Source organism: Syngnathoides biaculeatus, chromosome 3 (assembly GCF_019802595.1).
Source record: "Syngnathoides biaculeatus isolate LvHL_M chromosome 3, ASM1980259v1, whole genome shotgun sequence".
In the NCBI taxonomy this organism is placed as follows: domain Eukaryota; kingdom Metazoa; phylum Chordata; class Actinopteri; order Syngnathiformes; family Syngnathidae; genus Syngnathoides; species Syngnathoides biaculeatus.
The window spans coordinates 36155122-36179196 of NC_084642.1; the positions used below are offsets into that span (position 1 = coordinate 36155122).

At 40.8% G+C, this 24075-nt stretch overlaps 1 protein-coding gene across 3 annotated transcripts; it reads left to right on the forward strand.

The window, feature by feature from the left end:
- The first annotated feature begins 1376 nt into the window (after nt 1-1376).
- si:ch211-71n6.4 (para-nitrobenzyl esterase) lies at nt 1377-23317 on the forward strand. Of its 3 annotated transcripts, none has more exons than XR_009794357.1 (10): nt 1377-1673; nt 3744-4010; nt 8778-9198; nt 9876-9983; nt 13970-14166; nt 14628-14827; nt 14900-14958; nt 16089-16256; nt 17025-17143; nt 19879-20016. XR_009794357.1 is itself a non-coding variant. In XM_061815628.1 (10 exons), exons 2-10 carry the CDS (start codon nt 3747-3749, stop codon nt 22066-22068), a joined length of 1785 nt encoding a protein of 594 aa, XP_061671612.1. In that variant the 5' UTR covers nt 1379-1673; nt 3744-3746; the 3' UTR covers nt 22069-23317. The 3 variants fall into 3 exon arrangements, 2 of the variants coding, with proteins under 2 accessions (XP_061671612.1, XP_061671611.1); XM_061815628.1 differs by lacking the exon at nt 17025-17143 and adding an exon at nt 21929-23317 and having other exon boundaries at nt 1379-1673; nt 19879-20106; XM_061815627.1 differs by lacking the exon at nt 17025-17143 and adding an exon at nt 20344-21225 and having other exon boundaries at nt 1384-1673; nt 19879-20106.
- The last annotated feature ends 758 nt before the right edge of the window (nt 23318-24075 follow it).

A 24075-nucleotide genomic window follows, 5' to 3' on the forward strand; every position in this document is an offset into this window, starting at 1 on the left:
CAGATTCTTTGGGCAAGTTCCCCATCTTGAAGGTTGTCAACCCAGGCTGAAGCTCCTGAGGTCCATGCAGGTCCACCCGTCGTTTCACGTCAGCCCGCTCAAGCCTGCCGGTTGTCCCCATTGCCACTGTCAAAATTGACATGAACTGTCCCCAACAGGACAATCATATTCGAACAACAAGCTTTACTGTTAGCAAGAATGTTAATTTGTGTTGTGTATTTACTTTTAAGGTTAGCTGTCAGGTTCATTTAGTTAAAATTGTTGAAAATAAGGAGAAGGCACTCATCACCAGTTTGCTTGCATGCAAGGAGAATGGATGAGAATTGCACCCCACAATTCTCCACCATGCTCTGGCGCAGTTCTCCCCGCCCCTGTCACGACCCATTGGAACGGGAGTAGGACCCAAATGCAGGACTCGGACGATGCAAGGTAGTTCAGGGAGAAAGGTTTATTATATGCCGAGGTCGGGGATCGAGCAGGTAGTTAGGTGCAGCAGCGGTAGTTGGGACGTCGGGCGAAGAGAGCAGGTGAGCGGGCAGGCAGGAGTCAGTACACAGGAGAACGATCGAAGCAGGCAGAAGTATCAAAGGAGTCAGGCTTACGGGGTTGGTCGGAGAACAGGCGAAGGTCGGTACACACGGGTTGTCGATCAGGGATACCGGAGCACTCGAACGGGACATGAAGCTCAACGAACTGGCGCCGACCAGTCATCGGGGTGTTATAAATCCACAGCATAATCAGCCCGCATGAGGCGCAGGTGTGCGCCTCCCAATCAGCGCAACCGCGCTGGCACACGCACAGCCCGGGCTGGAGTGGCAGGATCATGACAGCGCCCTTAATTTATTTGGTTTCACAATTACAACGTCCCCAAAAAGGGGAAGGCAGAATAATTGTTTTGATCAAATATTGTGTTATGTGACAGACAAGTAATGGAAATAGCATTCGTAAGCATTTCAGAATTCGTATGGCAGAGGTCATCTCGAAGTTGTCCTCCAGGTGGCCTCCTTTGAACTGGCGCTGTCTGGTCTTCTGTACCCTGCTTCTTCCTCTTTCTGGTGAAACCAGATTCCTGCTCATACTGCTAAATAAGTTCTTTTATTTTTTTCGTTCAGCAAAATAATTTTATTACAAAGCAAATGTATAATAACTGATTTTCACAATTTCTCAGACATTAACTTAGCAGCATGTTAGCTAACTGAGCCGAAACAGCTACTCAGAATGTAAGTTACTCGTAAAATGATATATATATTTTTTATAGTCATACCCCTGTTATCTGATCATATAAACAATTTTAATGTCCCTTTGCACTTGTAAATATACAATTACATTAACTTTTATTTTGAAATGCAACATCAGATCTTGGAGTGACCCCCTGGTTTGTATCCTGCATTCATCAAGTAGCCTGTCTTTCAGAAGTGAACGGTTGCGTAATAACAGGGAGGATTGTTTTTGTCGTGACGTACTTTATCCATCCTTTATTTGACAAAGGCATCACTGTTTATTTAGTTTGATTAGGTTTTATTTTAAAATTGGCACTTGCACTGCGTTCATTGGCATCTGAGAGTGCAAACAGATTTAGACAATGGTTTGACTTTTCTCTTCAAGTGGAGGCTTGTCTGACCGAGTATTTATTTGGAGTTTACTAGAGTTTGTACTGTCTTTTTCAGCACACGGTAAGCCAAAAGAAAAGATTCATTTGTTTTTCTTCCTCTTCTCATGAACCAGTTTTAGAGAGATCTCCATGTTTACGCTTACGATATGAAGCCGCGACTTCATAAACATGAGTTTCCGTGTCTCGCTCGCCGCACACATTATATCCTCCGATATCTACTGGACACGTTAGTTGTATCTTTTACGCCATATATTTTCACCTAGAAGTATTTGACAATAGGTGCAGAAACTGCGCGCCAGATCACGCATTTTTGTATTTCTCACACATACATCGGTCTTTTGAATCACGTCCAGTACATTCTTCCTAATTTGCATCTGTATGTTTTTCTATATATGATATGGCGTAGTAATTATGAAACGCACAACAACGTTATCGATTTCAAGCTTCCGGAAATCTTTGCAGTAGTGTTTGTATGACGTATCACAAACAACTAAAACGTAATTTTCACACGATAACAATAATCCAAAATTTTGGTTCATCCTTACTTAGTTTGCACTTTTATTTTTAGTCCTACAGGAAGTTGTCCATGTGCTGAACAGAGCTATAAAAGGATGTCGCACAATCTGTTTGGCAGCATAGAATGAATACACCACTTCCTTTTCAAGAATGCAGTTTGTTGAGTACATGTAGCTAGTTTCAAAGGAATTTCACAGACATGTAACCTCTCTTCAGACAAGTAGACACTGGTGCTAATAGTTTGTGTCCCATTTGTAATCATGTTGTTTGTTTTTAATTACTTAACCACAAAACAAGTGACTACGTCCTATTCCATCCTGGTTTAGCATTTTGTTCACTATTCAAACCATGACAACTACAAAATATTTTCTGGATTTCTCACATTTCCACATTACACAAAGTACAGTTTTCACCTGCATTGATTTTGTCACTATAAAATACTCACATTTCCCCAACATTAACAAAAATTCTAGATTTTCCATTCCTTCCAGATTTTTTCATCCTGTTGCAATAGTTTGTTTTTGTGTTCGTTTGTTTTAATGTACATTATTTTATCTTTATTTATTTGTTTTAGTGGGTGGCATGGTGCCTCAGATGGTAAAGCATTGGCCTCACAGTTCTGAGGTTCCGGGTTCAATCCCAGACCCGCCGGTGTGGAGTTTGCATGTTCTTCCCGTGCCTGCTTGGATTTTCTGCGGGCACTCTGGTTTCCTCCCACATTCCAAAAACATGCAACATTAATTGGACACTAAATTGCCCCTAGGTGTGATTGTGAGTGCGGCTGTTTGTCTCTATGTGCCCTGCGATTGGCTGGCAACCTGTTCAGGGTATACCCCGCCTCATGCCTGTTGACAGCTGGGATAGGCTCCAGCACTCCCCTTGATCCTCGTGAGGATAAGCGGTGAAGAAAATGGATGGATTTATTTGTTTTACTTTCTGGAGGCATTGGTGGAGCAGCTATGAAAACGTTGGGCTCACAGTTCTGAGGACCTGGGTTCGATCCCAGCCCCGCCTGTGTGGAGTTTTCATGTTCTCCCCATGCCCTCGTGGGTTTTCTCCAGGCACTGTTTTCCTCCCACATCCCTAAAACATGCAACATTAATTGAAGACTCTAAATTGCTTTTAGGTGTGATTGTGAGCGGAACTGTTGTCTGTCAATATGTCCCCTGTAATTGACTGTCAATCAATTCACGGTGTACCCTGCCTGTTGCCCAAAGGTAGCTGAGGTAGGCTCCAGCACTCCCGCGTTCCGTGTGAGGATAAGCAGCTCTTGATTTATGTCTGAATTAGATCAAGTTTAATACAAAAGGAGCACTGTAATTATTATTATTTTGACTGTTCTCATTGCCAATGTTGAAAGTTGTATTAATTAGGATTAACTTTTTTTTTAAATCTCTGAACCAATAAGAGTGGAACTGGACATTTCCCAAGGTACTGTCATATCTTGGAAGGTGTTCAAAAACCATGGTACTTTAAAAGATATATGCAAGCCATGTTACTAAATTCACGATAGCAATGCACACATCCAACTTTATGAAGCCATTGTAAGCCATAGTACATGTTATATGGAATATAACATTGTACACTTTTGTTTTTTGTCTCTCCTCCAATATAGAAGATGAGTGACGATGCATATGAGGTCCCAGAAAGGACAGAGTACCGTTACCTGGTGCAAGAGGAGGATGAAGACGAGATGCGGTATGTTCGACACAGACACTACATCAGCCCCTTCCTGGTGCTCTCCAGGCGCTGCATTTTGCTCATCTGCCTTGGGGTCCTCGCCCTCCTTGTTCTGGCTACTTACCTGGGCTATGTAGCCCAGACACTCCCACCTGGCCTTGTCCAAGTGACCACTGACTGTGGCGAATACAGAGGAAGATATGTGAGTTTAAAATATTTGATGATTATTAATGGAACTATTAATGTGAATGAAAAATGGTTGATCTGTCCTCTTAACCTTTCTATCATGTACAGTATCAATCAATGAATAAATCAAAACCTCTATTTGTATTGCACCTTTCATATTTAAAAAGCAACACAAAGTGCTTCAGAAGGCAAATAGCAAGACACAAACAGCTTACATTCACCCTTTCATCTGGAGTCCTTTCGACACCCAACATCTGTGAGTCACAGTAGTTAAAGTAAAAAAAATAACCCGAAATAGCCTAACAGCAATTGAGACATAGTTCACTACAGAGTGGAGTGAAGAAGCGTCATCTGCCGGGTGTCTGCGAGTGATAACATACCGTGTCTCCCTGGGTGGGTTCCAATGTGCTACACTAATTTGAGGAATTGAAAACTCAAATAAAAGGTGGGCAGAGTAGCCCAATATTGGATTCTTGAAAGAGTACTGTAACTTTAAATAATATGATTCAAGTAAAAGTAAAAAGCAGTCCTCCAGGATAAGTGAGAAAGTAGTCAGTGGGAAAAAAGGACTGGTAACTTCTGATTGGAAAAAAATCAAGGCAGAAACATGAAAAAAAAAATATGAATGTGCAAATTCTGATATTCCTGTACATTATAACTTAATCTAAATCAGAAATACAATATTTTTTTAAGTAACAAGTGCTTGTTGTTTTATTAAAAAATGAAATTAAATGAAATTCAGCTCAAGGAAGTGCTGTAGTACTATTTTATTTCCATCTGTTAAACAGCACAATAGCCTCACCAGGCAGAGATTGCAAAAACAAGAACTCAGCTACACTGGATATAAAAAGTCTATTGTCCTCTGTACAATTGCCTGTTTTTTGTTCTGTACAGTAACACAAATTACACTTAAGTACTCTTAACTCAATTTAAAGCTTTTGCTGCCATTACGATGACCTAGAATTTGAATCATATGCTTACACAATTGCACACACTCACTAATCACTGCCATGTGGTTATATTCAGAATTAACTTATCACATTCACACTCATGTTAAATGAGACTCAACACACCTGCAACCATTTCAAGTGCCATAAAATCAACAGCACATGCATAAATCCTTACAGAAACATTATTTGCTTTATTCAATGACTTTTTATTGTATTTTATGGTACTTACTTGCACTACAACCGCAGTTGACGTGTATGTGTGTGTTTGTGTGTGAGTGGCAAAGAGCGAGATTACAGCATATACCTCAAAAGATTCATGCTTTTTCAATTATGATGATAAATTAGGGCTAATATTGCCCTATGTCAGACCTGGCCAACCCGCTCTTTGGCCAGTTATACGCACCTTTTACGTTCATATTGACGTTTGTGTTCCCGTTTTTTCAATGTGCATGTTTGCTTCACTTTAGTTTCATACAGTGTTTTCATCAAACATGTATGTGCATGAAATGAAAATACCTCAGTTTCCCAGGAGGAGGAAGCTCATTTTTGTGATCAATTCATGAAAGGTTCATTCTCACAATGGAAGGGTACAAATGCCCAGCCAAACAAAAATCTGAAGATCAACATAAAATATTTTTCAGAATGGGTGGTTTATTTATTTATTTTTGGTTTAACAGAATGATAAACTGGCAGCATGGTGGAAGACAAGGTAGAGCATTTGCCTCAGAGTTCTGAGGACCAGGGCTCAAATCCCTGGCCTGCCTGTGTAGAGTGTGCATGTTCTCCCCGTGTCTGCGTAGGTTTTCCCGGGGTACTCCAGTATCCTCCTAAACCCCCCAAACATGCATGGCGCATTAATATAAGACTAATTTACCCATAGGTGCGAATGGTTGTTTATATATGTCCTGTAATTGTCTGGAAACTAGTTAAGGGTGTATGTACCCTACCTCCTGCCCACAGATAGCTTGGATAGGCTCCAGCAGTCCTGCGACCCTTGTGAGGATAAGATGCTCAGAGAATGGATGGATGGATAATGGCAAGCCATTCTGACAGATATGTCAGGCGTCATTAGCGCATTTCAGAGCTTCAAATCATCACCGCCATGTCAGGTTCGCGCCATCCCAACTTCAACCAGGAATTTTGAATAGTCAAGCAGAAAAGAAGTTAGTTTTTCACAAAATTTACAAACCACTTAGATACTCGTAAGTCTTGCATCGTATCAACTGGCTTTGAACATTGCATAAATCCAAAAACCACACAATAAAAGATTGTTCATTTAAAAAAAGGGTCTGTGATATCATTGAAATCTTGTCTCCTGAAAGCGACAAACTAAAATGAATGCTATCAGACATCTATACCACACTGCTGAACACAGAAAATGGACCTTTAACACAGCTACTGAATCACAGTTACACTGTGACCTTCAAGCATGTGAGTATTTTACTGTCATGTTAAGGATTATTTGATCTAAGAAGAACTCCTTGATATTTTGACATGAACAAACGTGAAAGAAGCAATGATGGCTGTGTTTGCAAAAGCAAATTTGCCCATATAAAAACAAACTGCTATGGATGCAGTGCCATCCAGGATTGGATCTGTGAACGGGCTTGTGGGGCTGTGCAAAGTGACCAAACATTTTCAGAGATTTGGAATTTCTACTCCATCATCCACAGGGAGCAACTCATGTCTAAATCATTGAATTTGGACAAAATCAGGAAACCTGTGATGGAAATTGTCAACTACCTCCCCACACTTTCCCTCAACCACCGGCAATTCAAGAATCTCATCGCTAAACTGGGCTAAGTACTTCCATATGATCTGTTGTTGCGCTATACTATGAGGTGGCTATCAAAAGGCCAGTTACTCTTTCGTTTCTTTCAGTTTTCCCATATCATGAAAATGTTCATGAAAGGAAGATAAGAACTATCCCGAGCTTTGGGACCTCATGTGGATTATGGATTTGGCCTTTTTGGTCAATGCGCAGTGTCACTTAGACAGACTGAACCTAACCTTGCAGTGTAAGCTTAAAATGCTGCCTCACCTGCTGCAAAGTGTGTTTGCGTTTGCAACACACTGAAGTTGTTTAAGGCACATATTCCAAAGAGAGATTTAATGCATTTTCCCACCCTTCTAAAAGCCAGGGGGAACATCCCCTGCTGGCCTGAATAAGCAACGAACCAGATATGCAACACTGTTTGAAAACCTCCAAGAAAGCTCTGTGGCCCAGTTCCTTGATCTACAACTGAAAAGGCCACAGCTTACATTCTTCTACAACCCTTTTTAATGCTGATGGATTGCTGGAAAGTTCCATGGGTCACAGATAAGGTTACGGCTGAGTTGGAGATGATTGATCTTTGGGAAGAGGACCAACTGAAACCTGCTTTAAGGGAAGGCAGTGAATTACGTTGTATTATCCTGAATGAGATGCACCTGTGCTGCGTTAGCTGCATAAAGACACCTGTCCACCCCTTGTAATCAGACTCAAACTTGTAACATGACCAAGACTAAAGACCTGTCTAATGACACCAGAGACAAATTTGTACAACTCCACATGGCTGGAAGGCGCTACGGATAAATTGCCAAGCAGCTTGGTGAAAAAAGGTCCACTGTTGGAGCAATCATTAGAAAATAGAAGAATCTAAACATGATGATCAATCTCAATCGGAGTGAAGCCCATGCAAGATATCAACTCGTGGGGTCTTAGTGATCCTGAGAAAGGTGAAGAATCAGCCCATGACTACATGACAGGACTTGGTCAATGACCTGAAAAGAGCTGGAACCACCGTTTCCAAGGTGACTGTTGGTAATACACTAAGACGTCATGGTTTGAAATCCCCTGCTTCAACCAGCCCATGTCAAGGCCCGTCTTAAGTTTGCCAATGACCATTCGGATGATACAGAGGAGTCATGGGAGAAAATTTTGTGGTCAGATGAGACCAAGATGGAATTTATTGGTCATAATTACACTCACTGTGTTTGGAGGAAGACAAATGATGAGTTCCATCCAGGGAACACCATCCCTACTGTGAAGCGTGGGGGTGGTAGCATCATGCTTTGGGGGTGTTTTTCTGCACATGGGACAGGACGACTGCACTGTATTAACGAGAGGATGACCACGGCCATGTATTTTGAGATTTTGGGGAAGAACCTCTTTCCCTCAGTCAGAGCATTGAAGATGGGTCGTGGCTGGATCTTTCAACATGACAATGACACGAAGCACACAGGCAGGAAAACTAAGGAGTGGCTCCGTAAGAAGCATATCAAGGTTCTGGCGTGATCTAGCCAGTCTCCAGACCTAAACGCAATAGAAAATCTTTGGAGGGAGCTGAAACTCCATGTTTCTCAGCGATAGCCCAGAAACCTGTCTGATCTAGAGAAGATCTGTGTGGAGTAGGCGAAAATCCCTCCTGCAGTGTGTGCAAACCTGGTGAACAACTACAGGAAACGTTTGACCTCTGTAATTGCAAACAAAGGCTACTGTACCAAATATTAACATTAGTTTTCTCAGGTGTTCCAATACTTACTTACAGCTGTATCACACAGATAAATCATTAAAAATCATACATTGTGGTTTCTGGATTTTTCTTTTTAGATTATCCCTCGCACAGTGGACATGCACCTACTTTGAAAATTTCAGACCCCTCCATGATTTCTAAGTGTGAGAACTTGCAAAATAGCAGGGTGTTCAAATGCTTATTACTGTACATCAAACAGACGTTGTGGAGTTGTAATTGTAATTTACAATAAAGGCAATTCTGGTATCTTTCCTCTGCCAAAATATCCTCAACAGATGATACAAATGCCATTCTGTAAATGTGATTTTCACTTTTCAGAAAAATGGGGCCTACTCCTTTAAGGGCATGCCATATGCTGCTCCACCCATTGGTAACCTGCGTTGGGCACCTCCCGGTGACCCAGTCTGTCGGGAGGAGGTCACGGATGCGGGCCACTTCCGCAGCATGTGTCCTCAAGTGCAACCGTTGTCAAGTTCAGGCAAGCTGATGGGGCAAGAGGACTGCCTGTTTATCAACGTGTGGACACCAACCCTCAAGACCAACTCAAAGCTGCCTGTCATGGTCTGGATCCATGGAGGCTACCTACACATGTTCAGTGGTGGAGAGCAAGGGTACTCACCCACAGAGAAGCTTGCAGCAGAAACTGGGATAGTGTACGTCAGCTTCAACTACAGACTAAATGCATTTGGCTTCATGGCTCTGGAGATACTAAGGGAAGGTTCTCTCAAAAACACTTCAGGTCAGTTTTGTTTATTTTATACAAAGTATCGGTTTCTGATTACAGTGAACAAAATAGTATTTGAACACCCTGCAATATTGCAAGTTCTCCCATTTAGAAATCATGGAGGGGCTTGAAATTTTCACTGTATGTGCATGTGCAAACCTGGTGAACAACTACAGCAAACGTTTAACCTCTGTAATTGCAAAAAAAGGCTTCTGTACTAATTAACATTGGTTTTCTTAGGTGTTCAAATACTTATTTGCAGCTGTATCGCAGAAATATATTGTTAATTGTTATATTGTTTTTAGATTATCTGTCTCACAGTTGATATGCACCTACGATGAAAATTTCAGACCCCTCCATGATGTCTAAGTGGGAGAAATGATATTATAGCAGGGTGTTCAAATACTTTTTTTCTTCACTGTATATGCACACAGTTGGAAAGATTGTCAGAAAGCTTTAAATCTCACACGTCACTATTTTACATTGTGTTGGATTAAAGAAGCAATGTAATTCCCAGGCATTTTACATTCAAAACATACTAAATATGCACTTGTGTATGGTCTTGACAGGGAACCACTTGTCTGATTCACTTTCCGCTTTAAAGGAACAGCTTAATTTAGTTCAAAATAATTTTTATTTCTGACTTGAAAAACGGAAAACTGGAAAGAATCAATCAGAATCTTTCTCAATAGGGAATTATGGCTTCATGGACCAGATTGCTGCATTAAAGTGGGTACAAAGAAACATCCACATTTTTGGAGGAGATCCTGGAAAAGTTACCATCTTTGGGCAGAGTTCAGGTATGAAAACAATACATTTTGATTTATTTTTCATTGATCAGTCTTATTGATTTATTGACCCAAAAAAGATGCACAGTGTCTTGAAATATACTTTGCCCTTTCCTAATTTCAGACATTTTTTGTTTTTGTGTAGCACATTTATCACATTTCATCAAGTGTTTCAGATCATCAGGTCAATTTTAATAACTAACAAAGACATCTCAAGTGAATGCAAAATCAAGCTTCCCAATTATTTATTTATTAAAATGAATATAATCCAAACCTATCTATCTTAATGTGAAAACGTGGTTCCCCTCCTTCCTCCACCCCTTGTGTTGAAAGTCCTGTGTTCATCCAGATATTTTTGCTTAACTGCATTTTTTCCTGACATTTTGAGAGCAAATTTGACAAAACACTCTCTCAAAGTCTCCATTGTAATTCATTCCAAAGGTGTTCTATCAAGTTGAGATCAGGACTCTGTGCAGGCCAACCAAGTTCATCCATACCAGACTGTCATTCATGTCTTTATGGATTTTGCTCGGTGCACTGGTACACAGTCCTGTTGGAAAAGGAAGAGGCCCTGTTGGGAGGATGAAATTATCCAAAATTTCTTGGGATGCTGGAGCAATCAGAGTTTCTTTCACTGGAACTAACGGGCCAAGCACAGCTCTGGAAACTCAACCCCACACCATAATCCCTCCTCCATCAAACTTTACACTTGACACAATGCATTCAGACAAGAACCATTTTATTGGCCAGCACCATACACAGACTAGTACATCAGATTGCCAAATTTAGAAGTGTCATTCGTCACTCCAGAGAACCCATCTCCACTGCTCTAGAGTCCAGTGATGGTGTGCTTGACACAACTGGATTCCTATACTTCCCGTTGTATTTGGTGATGGATGGCTTTGATGAAGCTGTTCGGCCGTGGAAACCCATTCAATGGAGCTCTCTGTGCATTGAGCTAATCTAAAGGCCGTATGAAATTTGGTGGTCTGTAGCGATTGAATTGGCAAAACGTTGGTGACTTCTTTGTACTATGTCCGCTGACCCTGCTGTCAGTTTTTGTGGCTTACCACTTTGCGGCTGAGTTGCTTCCCCACCCAAACATTTCCATGTTCTTATAATACAGCTGCCAGTGGAATATATAGGAGCAAAGACATTTCACAACTTAATTTGTCGCTCCTGAGAGTAACCCATTCTTTCACGAATTTTTGTAAAACCAATCTCCATGACTTGTATTACACCTGTAACCATAGAAATGACTGGAACACCCGATTCCAAATTTCAATGGTTGAGCAAATACTTTTGTCATTATAATGTAAGAGCTTAATTAAATAGTATGTGAAAGATTCCTAATTACAAACAGATTACAAAGAGCACAGCTTTCCACCAAGGCTGAAAAATCTTACATGTGTTCATCCGACATAACAATAATATTCCACTCTAGTCTTATCTGGTCTGTCACGTCTGGTGGATCTCCGGCTTGGAAAATTGCTTATCCCAAGCATGCTGCTATGGCAAAGGTTTTTATCATTGATCTGCACCTTTATCCTCGTCAGCAAATTTAGTTAATCTGGCCATGCTCCACCATGTCTACCAGGGTTTTTTGGGAATTCGTTACATTGTTTAATTTTGAGCGTAAGAACAAACTAAATGCATGTCTCTGCTTTTCTCTTTTTTCTCAGTCCATGTGCCCTCCCTCAACGCCATGTCTGCTCCTTTGGATTTTAAATGCATCAAACACACTCATTCCATTATTTTTATCGCACCACATACACTCATTTCTGGGAGACGGTGGGTCAGGGTTTATGACTGTTAGGCAATGGTGCCGGCAGCCCCCTGCACCGCACCTCCCACCCCCAGCCCACTGGCCTCTCCAGATTTTAATGCACCACACCACTCAGGGGTGGAGGGGCATTGAGTCCCCTACGCCCCTCACCTGGTGACCAGTTGGCAGGGCATTTCGGTGGGGCCATCGGACCGCCCTGGGTCCCTCCATGTGGGATGGGTCCCATCCACTGGGTTGCTTTCTGGTGGACCTAAGGGGCCTGATCCCATCAGTCTTTGTGCATGTAAAATGGTCTCAGTGAATGAACACGATATCACATGCATGTTAGTCAACTGGTGTTCGGAATAGCTGAGCTGGTACATAAAAGGAAGGGCGGACTCGGCTCGGTCCACCCACGGAGTGCGGAGCAGCAAGCCAGCGAGCCCGTACAGTGGGGTTCCCAACCAGAGGGACGCCGCCTAATCCCCAGGACCCAGGCTGGTCACCAGCCCAACCGAAGCACCCCGACCAGTCGCAAAGGGAAGGGGCATGGGCACTGGACCACTGCCTCCCATGTTGAATGCCTCCCTGACTCAGGACGTGCCTCTGCCTCCACTGCGCCCACCACCATGAGGGCAATCTTAAATGCCGAACATGCTCAATAGTTTACAATGGAAAATGCTGGCTACAGAGGTCAGCAGATCACAGTGATGAAAGTCCTCCAGATTTTCCCGGAATTACGGATTTTTAAATTTTCATGAAAATTGCTCTGGAAAATTGAGGGAAAATTGCCTGAAATTAATCCGGATATTAGTTGACAACATTGAACGAACGTGTTTGAGTTCGTTGTTTTGCTTTCACGGGCGTAGCCATGTTGAGGCACTAACACTAGTAACAGTATCACCTCCCCTCGCATTCTCTCAAGACGTCACTTATTTTGTGTGGTCTTGACATTAATTTACGTGTTTATTTCAACGTTGTTAACTAAACAAGCGTGCTCCAAAACAACCGGTATTTAACCAGAAACAGGAAATGCAAGTTAACCGTACTGAGCATGTACGAAAGCACATGTTCAGAACTGGTTCACGTAATGCAAGCGCATTTACGTCGAAAGTCATTAACATATGAGTCATGTCAAAGGAAATTCAGTTACACCAGGGATGCTCTTGCATCGATCGCGAGGCAGTGTGACAGAGTAAAAAAAACAAACCTCGTCACTTGATTCAGGTATGGCCAATACGTCCAGCGTATGCACATAAAGGCGCGTTCTAGCAAGCCAGCCTCCTATCTATTCACGGCAGTCCCGTGGTGCGTGGCCGCCCCACCCACAACAATACGTCAAGATTTTAGACATTTGTTCCAATGAATCGCTAGTGTGCCATGAACGCCGATTATGTTGAACTAAATTGCAACATCTTCAAAACATTGTGAGTATAGACCCTTCGTGTTTATTCCTTGACAGGCCAGTGCATTTAACTTTTCTTCAGATAAAGTTTGTCATATCAAGAATTTTTATTGATGAAACATTTTAAATACCGTTTTATATCATGTTCTACTAATATCAGTTGAAATGATCATTTCTGAGTTTTAAATTTGTGTTTTCTATTTTAGTTATGTATTTGTTTATTTTATTTTTAATTTACAGTTATATTAATCCAGTAAGTTATTTTAAGGATTTCCCTAATCACACCCGCAACTTTATCTGCAAGCATGACTGACCACATCCGTACATTTTTCAAATGTGAGTGACTGTGTGTGTGCGTGTATGTGCGTATTTGTATATATATATATGTGTGTATATATATATATATATATATATATATATATATATATACACTCGCGTTTGTATTTTCGGGGATTTTCACGAAAGTCCACTTTCATCTCTAAGATCAGCAGACTGATAGTCACTTGAAACGGAATGTTAACCGAGCTGTCCCGTATAATGTAGTCACCAGATAAGTGACCGTAGTTTTCTTCTATTCTTCATCTTTGCATTTTCTGTCAGTCTGGCTGCACCAAGCTTCCCCTCACATGCCAGTGTAGGTATCACACCAGATTTTGTTTGGTGAGGAGACTCATTATTGTCAGGGGAATACAGTATTATTGTGTGTGATGTTGACCATCTTGAGTACCCCTAGTATCAGAGCAGTTGCAGCATCATAAACAAACCCTTTTGAAAAAACAACAACTGAATGAAGGCTTACTGTTCTGACATATTTTTCTTTTCTGTAAGGTGGAACCTCTGTGTGGACCTTGATGATGTCACCTCTTGCAAAGGGTCTCTTCCATAGGGCAGTGGATATGAGTGGTTCATATGTATATAATGCCACACTGGAACAGGCTGAGTCAGACAATCTGCTCTTCCTGAAAAACACAGGTTGCAAAGACCTTCCATGCCTTCGAAGTCTCTCGATTAAACAGATATTGCAGGTAGAATTTTTGTTGTATTATTTTCTAAACTTAGCAGGTGACAGAAATTTGGTGATTTTTTTTTTTAAAGAGAATTTCAAAGTACCATGGCTTTTGTATCTGTCATTAAATAATGTGGTCTACTTGTTTATTTTAAATGTTTGAAAAAGTAGAAGTAACTTAAGTCGAATAAGCTGCGAGCACTTCAAGGTGTAGTCTAGTAGACTCCAGAACACCTGCGACCCTATTGAAGATAAGTGGAAAGGAAGCTGAATGAATGAAAAATAAGTAAAATAATGTAATATTTTATGTCTGCATCGACTGTAAGTGGATGACTGGACATTTGTAAATCTCTTTGTGGTCGGACATTATGGACTAAAATTCAAAATGCGAAAGTCAGTTTACATCCAGTCACAAATGACCAGATCCAATTACTTTTTAAGCCTGTAAAAATACTAATGTACTACTCACTGTTTTGACAGGCTATCCCATGGCAGCAGTACCCCTCTTGGGGTGCTGATGAGCTGACTGACCTTCCAACCAGGGGGCACTTCTGTGGCCCTGTTGCAGTGGTGGACGGGTATGTACTTGAAGCGGCACCTTTTGAGTTGTGGGAAATGAAAGGAGCCTACAATGATGTTCCATTTGTCATTGGGACAACAGAGCAGGAAGCAGACTTCAGGTGAAGTTAACTCTTGTTTAGGTTCAGCATTTGTCTCTTGTTGCGGTGATACAACTATTGTTTCCTCTGCAGTCCGCCAGCAGAAAATATCTCTATGTGGACATGGGGTGACTACAAGTGGTTTGTGACAGGTACCTACACCCACAGAGCAGCTTGATATCTTGAGTATGCTGTCATTATCGTAATTTCACGTGGATAATGGACTCTTAGGTATAATGCGCACCCTCAAAGTTGACCCCAGAAATCAAGAAAAGTACTCTGTCAATTCATAATGTGCGCATAGACTGTCTATCCAGTAATATAAATCTTTCATTAATGAGAAACATCTCTGCCATAGACCACCTCTGATAACAAGTCACCGTGTTTTTACAACGTCGTCCCTGCATAGCGTCAGGAGAGTGTCCCAGCATGCAACGTGTTATTTTAATAGTAATTGCTGTGTTGTGTCACTTGACGTTGCTAATGATCCTGTAAATAGACAATTATAATTGACTTTATGTGTTTATATCTCCTCTGCATCCCTTTGTTAGGTGTTAACAATATACATTTTTAATGATTTTGCAGCATTAGTGAAAGTGGCAGCGGTATCGCTATTGATGACCTGCCAAGTTGTCACTATGCAGCTTGAGGCTCCTATCAATGAAAGACTGGAAGGACAAATTTTCACATTTCATTTTCAAACTATATGTCCTATTATACTCTGATTCATTTGAAGATTTTTCTTTTTCTTTTTTTACAATACATAAAGTAAAGAAAATAGGTATTTGAACACCCTGCTATATTGGATGTTCTCTCACTTAGAAATCATGGAGGGGGTTGACATTTTCATCACAGGTGCACGTCCACTGTGAGAAAGATAATATAAAATAAAACCTCCAGAAATCACAGCCATTTAACCCTCTCTGGATCAAATAAAATTTTGCAGAGAGAAAAATCAGATATTTTCAGAAAATGATACTCTGGACTTACTCTGGATTTAAAATTTTAGATTATATTAAACCTGTTGCAAATTTGCAACACCTGCTCAGAAAGGGTTAAAGGAGAAGGGATGGCAAAAATGTTTGCAATTTGACAAGGGGACGCATACTTTTTCCCACCACTTTTGTTGTGAATCGCAGATTATCAGAAAAGTACACACTAAAGCCTTATCTTTTACTATTTGTTGAGCGCTTTCTTTTGTTTCCATAGCTCAATTTGAGTAGTAACTGTTGTAGCTTTTTTTATTTCATTTTTTTTACATGTATTACATGTCTCCTTTCAGAGAAACTAAAGTCCTTTAGTGAGAATCTTCCAAATGCGGCATTGGAGCTTTATCGGTCCTCCGACCCCTGCCCCACCACAGACCGGTGTCCAGAGAGAGCATACACAACCATGGTTTCTGACATCAGGGTGACATGCCCCAACAACGATCTAGCCCAGAGGGCTTCAGGTAAATTCTCCTCCTTAAAAGTTGCTCTTCAAATGAAACTTAAAACCATAAATATTAAGGCCATCTAAAAATGCAGAAACATGCTTGATTCAGAGATGAGTTCACATAACCACCACTGTTAAGTCAAGAAATGAATGGTGCAGAGTTTCCTTGTATCGCGAATGATTTGCTTGAATTGGTGGATTTTGCGTTATGTTTTGGCAAATCTATTTCTGACAGAAAAAGTGAGGAAACAATCTTGTCTTTGTGGGTTTTTAGGAGAAAAAAAAACCTCTTTGTAAAGACGAGAAAAGGTACGATTCGTCACGAGTTGTTACCCCTTCATGAAGTGCACCAAAGAAACACCCTCGTGATATTGGTGTGGGACAGAAAAGAAAACAAAAGGAAAAATACTGCCTTTCGTTCCCACAATATTCTGACACAATTATCTTTGTCCAGCTGCACTCGAATTTAACATCATGTGTATGGGTGTATTTAGAGACTGAGAAAACAGCTAGTTGTACCAACATGCCCAGAAACAGCTAAGTGCTGTGCTGATGAAAGGCTTCTTTATACTTGCGTGTTCGGTGACCGCACCGTCACTGCGGGTCTCCTCTGCATAGTTTGTGTTCATACTCGAGTGCAACCCACACATGCACTTTTGAAAATGTACTGCAGTTCTTCTCTAAGACATAGGATTTGCTATGCCAGGCTTTGTCTAGATTGCCACAGGGTGGGGTTTCCACATTATGGTTATTTACGGTAGCCATTTCTACTTTCCGGAACAAGGAACAAACCAACAACAAGAGTGACCATGGAACCATGTCATTTTGAAAAAAGGACCTGAATGACCAGAGGAGATGTTTAGTTTTCCTGCAAAATTGATCGAGAAAGTGGCGGCATGGGTGGTAAGTGGAGCCGGGAGGGACGTCATCATGTGATTAAATGGGCTAATCACGAGAGATGAGTTCCCTGTGCAGCAACCTTTTTTGATGTGTCCACACCAAGCTACGCACAAGCTCTGTAGAGGTGCTACGTGAGGCACTGTTGTCAACTCCAAAAATGCAATGCCTTATGAAAGTATTCAACCCCCTATAACTTTTCAACCTTTCGCCACATTTCAGGCTTCAAACATAAAGATATAAAATAAAAATGTTTTTCAAGAATCAACAACAAGTGGGACACAATCATGAAATGGAATGACATTTATTGGATATTTTAAACTTTTTTAACAAATAAAAACCTGAAAAGTTGTGCGTGCAATATTATTCGGCTCCCTTGCATTAATACTTTGTAGCGCCACCTTTTGCACAGCTCCAAGTCACTTGGGGTATGTCTCAATCAGTTTTGCACATGGAGAGACTGAAATTCTTGCCCACTCTTCCTTGCAAAACATCTCGAGCTCAGTGAGGTTGGATGGAGAGCGTTTGTGAACAGCAGTCTTCAACTCTGCCCACAGATTCTTGATTGAATTCAGGTCTGGACTTTGACTTGGCCGTTCTAACACCTGGATACGTTTATTTGTGAACCACTCCACTGTAGATTTGGCTTTATGTTTTGGATCATTCTCCTGTTGGAAGATAGATCTCCGTCCCAGTCTCAGGTCTTTTTCAGACTCCAACAGGTTTTCTTCCAGAATGGTCCTGTATTTGACTCCATTCATCTTCCCATCAATTTGAACCGTCTTCCTCTCCCTGCTGAAGAAAACGGGTCCAAACCATGAGGCTGCCACCAACATTTTTGACAGTGGGGATGGTGTGTTCAGGGTGATGAGTTGTGTTGCTTTTATACCAAACATGTCGTTTTGCGTTGTTACCAAAATGTTCGATTGTTGTTTCATCTGACCAGAGCACCTTCTTCCACATGTTTGGTGTGTCTCCCAGGTGACTTGTGGCAAACTTAAAAATGAGAATTTTTATGGATATTTTTGAGAAATGGCTTTCTTCTTGACACTCTTCCATAAAGGATAGATTTGTGCTGTGTACGACTGATGGCTGTCCTATGGACAGACTCTCCCACCTCAGGTGTAGAACTCTGCAGTTCATCATGAGTGATCATGGGCCTCTTGGCTGCATGTCTGATCATGCAAGCAAGTTGGCTGCATGTCTGATCAGTCTTGTCCTTGTTTGAGATGAAAGTTTATAGGGACGGCCGGGACTTGGTAGATTTATACTCCTTCCATTCCAATATGATCGCTTGCACAGTGCTCCTTGAGATGTTTAAAGCTTGGAAAATCTTTTTGTATCCAAATCCGCCTTTAAACTTCTCCACAACAGTATCTCGGACCTGCCAGATGTGTTCCTTGGTCTTCATGATGCTCTCTGCATTTTAAACAGAACCCTGAGAATATCAAAGAGCAGCTTCATTTATGCAGAGACTTGATTACATACAGGTGGATTCTGTTTATCAGTCAGCATTGGATCGTTTAGAGCTCCTCACTGAACTTCTGGAGTGATTTTGCTGCACTGAAAGTAAAGGGACTGAATAATATTCCACGCCCCACTTTTCAGATTTTTATTTGTTATAAAAGTATAAGATATCCAATAAATTTCATTCTACTTCACAATTGTGCCCCACCTGTTTTTGATTCTTGACAAAAAAAAATATTTTATGTGATGAAAGGTTGAAAATTTTAAGGGGGCCAAATAGTTTGACTCGGCACTGTATCTTCACCTCCGACTGATTGTTGATCACACTTGTTTACCCCCCCCAAAAAAATAATAGTACATTGGATATGTTTTTTCAACTTAGTTAGGACAGTTTACCATCACTGACTCTGAAAATTATATCTGTTTATCTTGTTCAGGTCAGGTTTTTATGCCAAATTATTAATCAAATATTACAAACTTTGCTGACTATAAATGGAATACCACTACATCAAATGTTGTCATTGTGCAAAATTCAGGGCATGAATCTCATACATGGAAACAAAAACATGATTATCGTTTAAAAAATTGACATGATTGAGCAACACTAATGTGATATTTGGATTCATCACCTGAGAATTGTCCTAAATCAGCAAAAAAGTAATCTAAGACAATAAATTTGTTGTTGACCAATGTAAGCATGAAGTTAACAAATACATAGCATATAATATAAAATTAATTGATTGGTTGCTACATCGTGGATTTCGTCTATTGCGGGAACTTCCTGGGATTCAACCCCTACCATAAATGTGGGATTACTGTAGTCATGACGACATTTTTGATCAAACTTTGGGAAGGTCTTGGCCTGTGAACTACTTTTAAACATTTAAATTTTCCCAGAATAAAGACACATTTATGTCAAAGAGTAAAGCACAGAATACAAAGTCCGAAAGTCCTCCACTTTATACATTTGACTGCATATTCTGTGTCTTTGAATTAGTTTATTAACAAATTATCTTTTGAATCATCATTTAAATTTAAAAAGCCAGTATGCGTCCATTGTCACAAAGTATAATCACATTATTATCACAATTATAATTGTAATAGTTTTGGGTGTGTTTATGAAATGGGTATTCTCTGGCGTGCGTAATTTATCATGATAAAGTGACCTCTGTCAAGACTATCATTTTATGGGTCTGTGTATCATTTAATAACGGCCATTTTGGTGTAGGATTCTTGCCTTGCATGACCGGTGAGATGAATATCTGTTTCTGCAGCTGCCCTTCAGAGTCCCGTGTATCGCTATGTGGTGACACATACACCTTCTAGACCAGTCAACACCACAAGTTCTCTGATGCCGTTTGACAGCCGCTTCTCTTTCCACTGCTTGGATATCATGGCTTTCTTTGGCGGACTGGAGTTCCTTTTGTCAGAACCACTCTCCGATCAGGACAAAAGTTTCCAGGATCTGCTAAGACAACATCTCGTGTACTTTGCCAAAACAGGTAACTGTATTGTTCTTTGTCATTGTTTTGTGTGATTAATCCAGTATCACATTATTCATGGTGTAGAGTATCTTACCATTACCATAACACTCTTGAAAAGAAGGGCAAGAGAATATACAATTGGAACCTTTCATGGAGCATTATAGAAATATTGATTTGGAAATAGAGTGTAGATAATACTGTCCGAGTATTATTTCTTGGAGACTGGGAAATATTGTTAACATGTGTCTCTTCCAGGTAAGATGGTGAATGAGTGGTCATCTTACCCATCAGCCACTGCCCTTCTGTCCAACAAGCTTTTAGTTTTCAAGCAATACTCATCTGCTCGCTGCCAGTTGTGGAAAGAGAACGGCCTATTCGCCTATGCGTGGATAAACTGATCATACGTTGGCATTCATTTGACATCTCCAAAGACTTTTGAAAAGCTGTTCAGCCGGCCTTTTCCTGGCCATGGGTTTAAAAACTTTCTATGAAGGGAATATACTGTTCTATTTATTTTACACTTCAGACATGTTGCTATATTTTTATCTGTTAACAGCAACCAGTCAGTGGAGAATGGGCATCCATTTTCTCCACAGTGTTATAGCCAATCCCATCTGACTTCAAGCAAAAAGCAAAGTACACTCTGAGATGGTTGCTACAAGGCACTTATAGACAAAAAACATTCAGATGTGTTGAATGTCTTACACTTTTAAACAGGTTGCTAAAACAATAAAACATCCAATTTAGGATTACCTCAACCTTTTCAGCCCCAGATCCAAATTTCAAAATGTTGTTTAGCACATCAGCCTGTGGAATTAAATCTTGACTCTGGCCTTTCTGTGGCATGCTGCCATGCCAACCTCACACATTCAATAAACATACATACCTGCTAAGTTTAATTGGAGGTTCTACATTTCTGTTAAGTTTGTATGTGAGTTTTAATTGTTGCTTGTTTACCTGTACCCTGTTATTGACTGTTGACAAGTCAAGGGTATACCATATATACCCTTTACCCAAAAGTCAGCTGGGTTAGGCTTCAGCTTTTCGTCACTCTTAAGTAGGATAAATCGTATAGAAAACGGGTGAATGTATGGTTGCTAAAATGTGAATAAAAAACATGTATTTCCATGAAATTTATTTACCCATGATATCTTAGAGCATTTTATTCTGGTTTGCCACCAAAGTTTGAGACAGGCAGGTAGTTGTAGACATGAAGCGTTCTAAAGCACATCTGCAATAGGACACATATACCAGCAAATCTTGGTTTTCGTGCCAATGCGGGTTTGCCTGTTTTCCAATTTCACAGGCCAATTTGGTCCAAAATTCTTGTTCTGGCACAGTAATTTGACTGTGTCTAAGTCCAGTCGCATGGGTGACCACTGGTGTGACACGACTTTGGTGAATCTGAACGGGGCACAGGCAGACAGATACTGCAGTCTGAGGTTAAATTAATTTTGCCAGCGTTCATCACCAACTCATTGTGTATGTAATAAGAATATTGCCCCTGCCACACCATGGCCAAAGCCGTGACAAAGCTCCACTCATGTGCAGATTTCTGCAATTATGCAATGTCCTCTTACACACAGCATCCATGTGTCCATGCAAGAATGCCAATTCACCACATTTAAAGGGAATGCAAGGGCAGTAGACACATACATTGCATTGCCTCCCATCTACTCGGGTCCGCCAGGGTGTGCTTATCTGCAAATTTACCCACACTGGTCCAACCCGCCGCTGGCAGACGGTTGCGCCACCTGCTGTTGTGGATTTATGCCAGTCATGAAAATAGGGCCGTATATATTTATTTAATGAAGACAAAGTTGAAATATCTCTCTTTCAGGTAAAATGGTGGATGAGTGGTCATCTTATCCATCAGGCACTGCTCTCCTGTCCAGCAAACTTTTTGTTAAAAAATACTCGCCTGCTCGCTGCCAATTGTGGAAGAAGAACAGCCTCTATGCCTATGCGCGGCTGAACTGATGTGCAAAGACTTGAAAATTTGTTCAGGTGTCATTTGGTTGGCCATGGGGGTTACACTTAAATTCCACTTAAGCCATTTTGATATTAAATAAAAAAATATATAGTATATATAATTTGGGGTTATCCATCATACTTCATGTGAAAAGCTTTTCACCAAAGGGGCAGCTGAGTTAGTCTTTGTTTTTCATGGTTCTAAGGAGAATAATTTAATAGAAAAAGAGTGGATGGATGGTCCCTAAAATTTACAAAAAAAATAATATTTCCATAACAGAGTTTCCTACAATCTATTGACATACTGTAAAGCATTTTATTATGGGTTTCCACCTTAGTTTGAGAGAGACAGTGTAGAACCTTCTCATTGAGATACACTCATTTCAACTGATAATAAATCAATTTTCATTACAACTTGTGCTGTTGAGCGTTGGAGCGAGCTGAAGTTCATTCCACCTGCTTCTGGGCAAAAGGTTGAGTACACTATGAAGTTGTTCTGAATAAGAAAAAGTCGTCCATAAAAACACAACTACTGGATTCATTCTCAGACTTAGAATCATCTTTATTTGCCAAGAATGTCAAAAACGCAAAAGGAATTTTTGTAGTCGTCGGTAATTGGAGCCACTTTAGTATGACAACAAACATTTGCCTGAAAATACTTTTGGGACATCAAAATGTAGGAAGGAGAGTCACTGAGCAAATAAAGGTTACCGGTAACATTCAAACCATAACTGAGTGGGAACTGAACCCTTCCTGATGGGACAATACACCATTAGTGGTTGAACTGGGAATACCTGGTGTCGCTGATCGCTTGAGGGCATGGCAAATCTGATGCTATATTACTTAAGTTTTTTTCAAACACTTGAAGTTAGGTTTAGGACTGGATTGTCATGTATTTTTTTTTTTTTTTAGTTATACAAAAGTTTGATATGCATGTTTTTTTTCTTACAATATCGCCGTCATAAACAAACGAAGCCAAGATGTTTTCAACTTTTTTTTCAAGCGCTTGCATTTTTGTTTTAAATACATTTCATGTTTTGTGTTGTTTTTGTAGACATGACATGGTTTCACAGATGAGGGAATTTGCTGATAGAGCATTGGGGATTTTGAGTGACACTTGTGATGTTTATAGAACAGGTCTGTATTGAGGAGAAATTTCAACATTTGATTATTCAATGTAATTGTTAGTTTAAAATGACTGCATAAAATGAATGATTTGTGCTGACCTAGAAATAATAAAATTGCAGCTGTCATTTTATTTTTCTATGATAATGAGATGCATTTGTTCAAAATTGAAAACAAATCTCAGGTTGAAAGAAGATCACAGGTGTCCTCTGCTTTTTTTTAAGATGATGGGTCTTCTCTTACATGAAATTAAATCAAGCATCCCCGACATGAGTACTTGGCAATGGAGGCAAGCAAAAGCTCCCTCCCAAGAAATTAAGCCAAGTCTTTTGTGTGTGTGTGTGTGTGTGTGTGTGTGTGTGTGTGTGTGTTGTGTGTGTGTGTGTGTGAGTGTGTATTTCAACTCGTGATGTCAGCACTTCATCAGGCTCTATTGGTTGGATGCTGGAGATGAATAAAAAATGTTAACTCTACTTTTTCGCCAAGCTTTGATGTATGTCACTCGTGGTTTTTGTCATGGTCCTGGCATCCTGCCCAGGCTGGGCGTGGCCAGCCAATTAGTCAGCTGATTACGGCCGTAACTGATAGGACCCGGTGACGACTGGTCCTCCGCCAGATCGTTGAGGTTCATGCCCCGTTCCAGCACTCTCGTATCCCCGATCGTCAACCTGTGTGTACCGACCTTTGCCTGTTCTCCGACCGACCCCATAAGCCTGACTCCCTTGATACTCCTGCCTGCTTTGACCGTTCTCCCGTGAACCAACTCCTCCCTGCCCGCTGACCTGCTCTCTACGCCCGCTGCTGCACCTGACTGCCTCTCCGATCCCCGACCATTGAATAATGTACTCCTGCATTTGGGTCCTACCTCCGTTCCGATGGGTCGTGACAGTT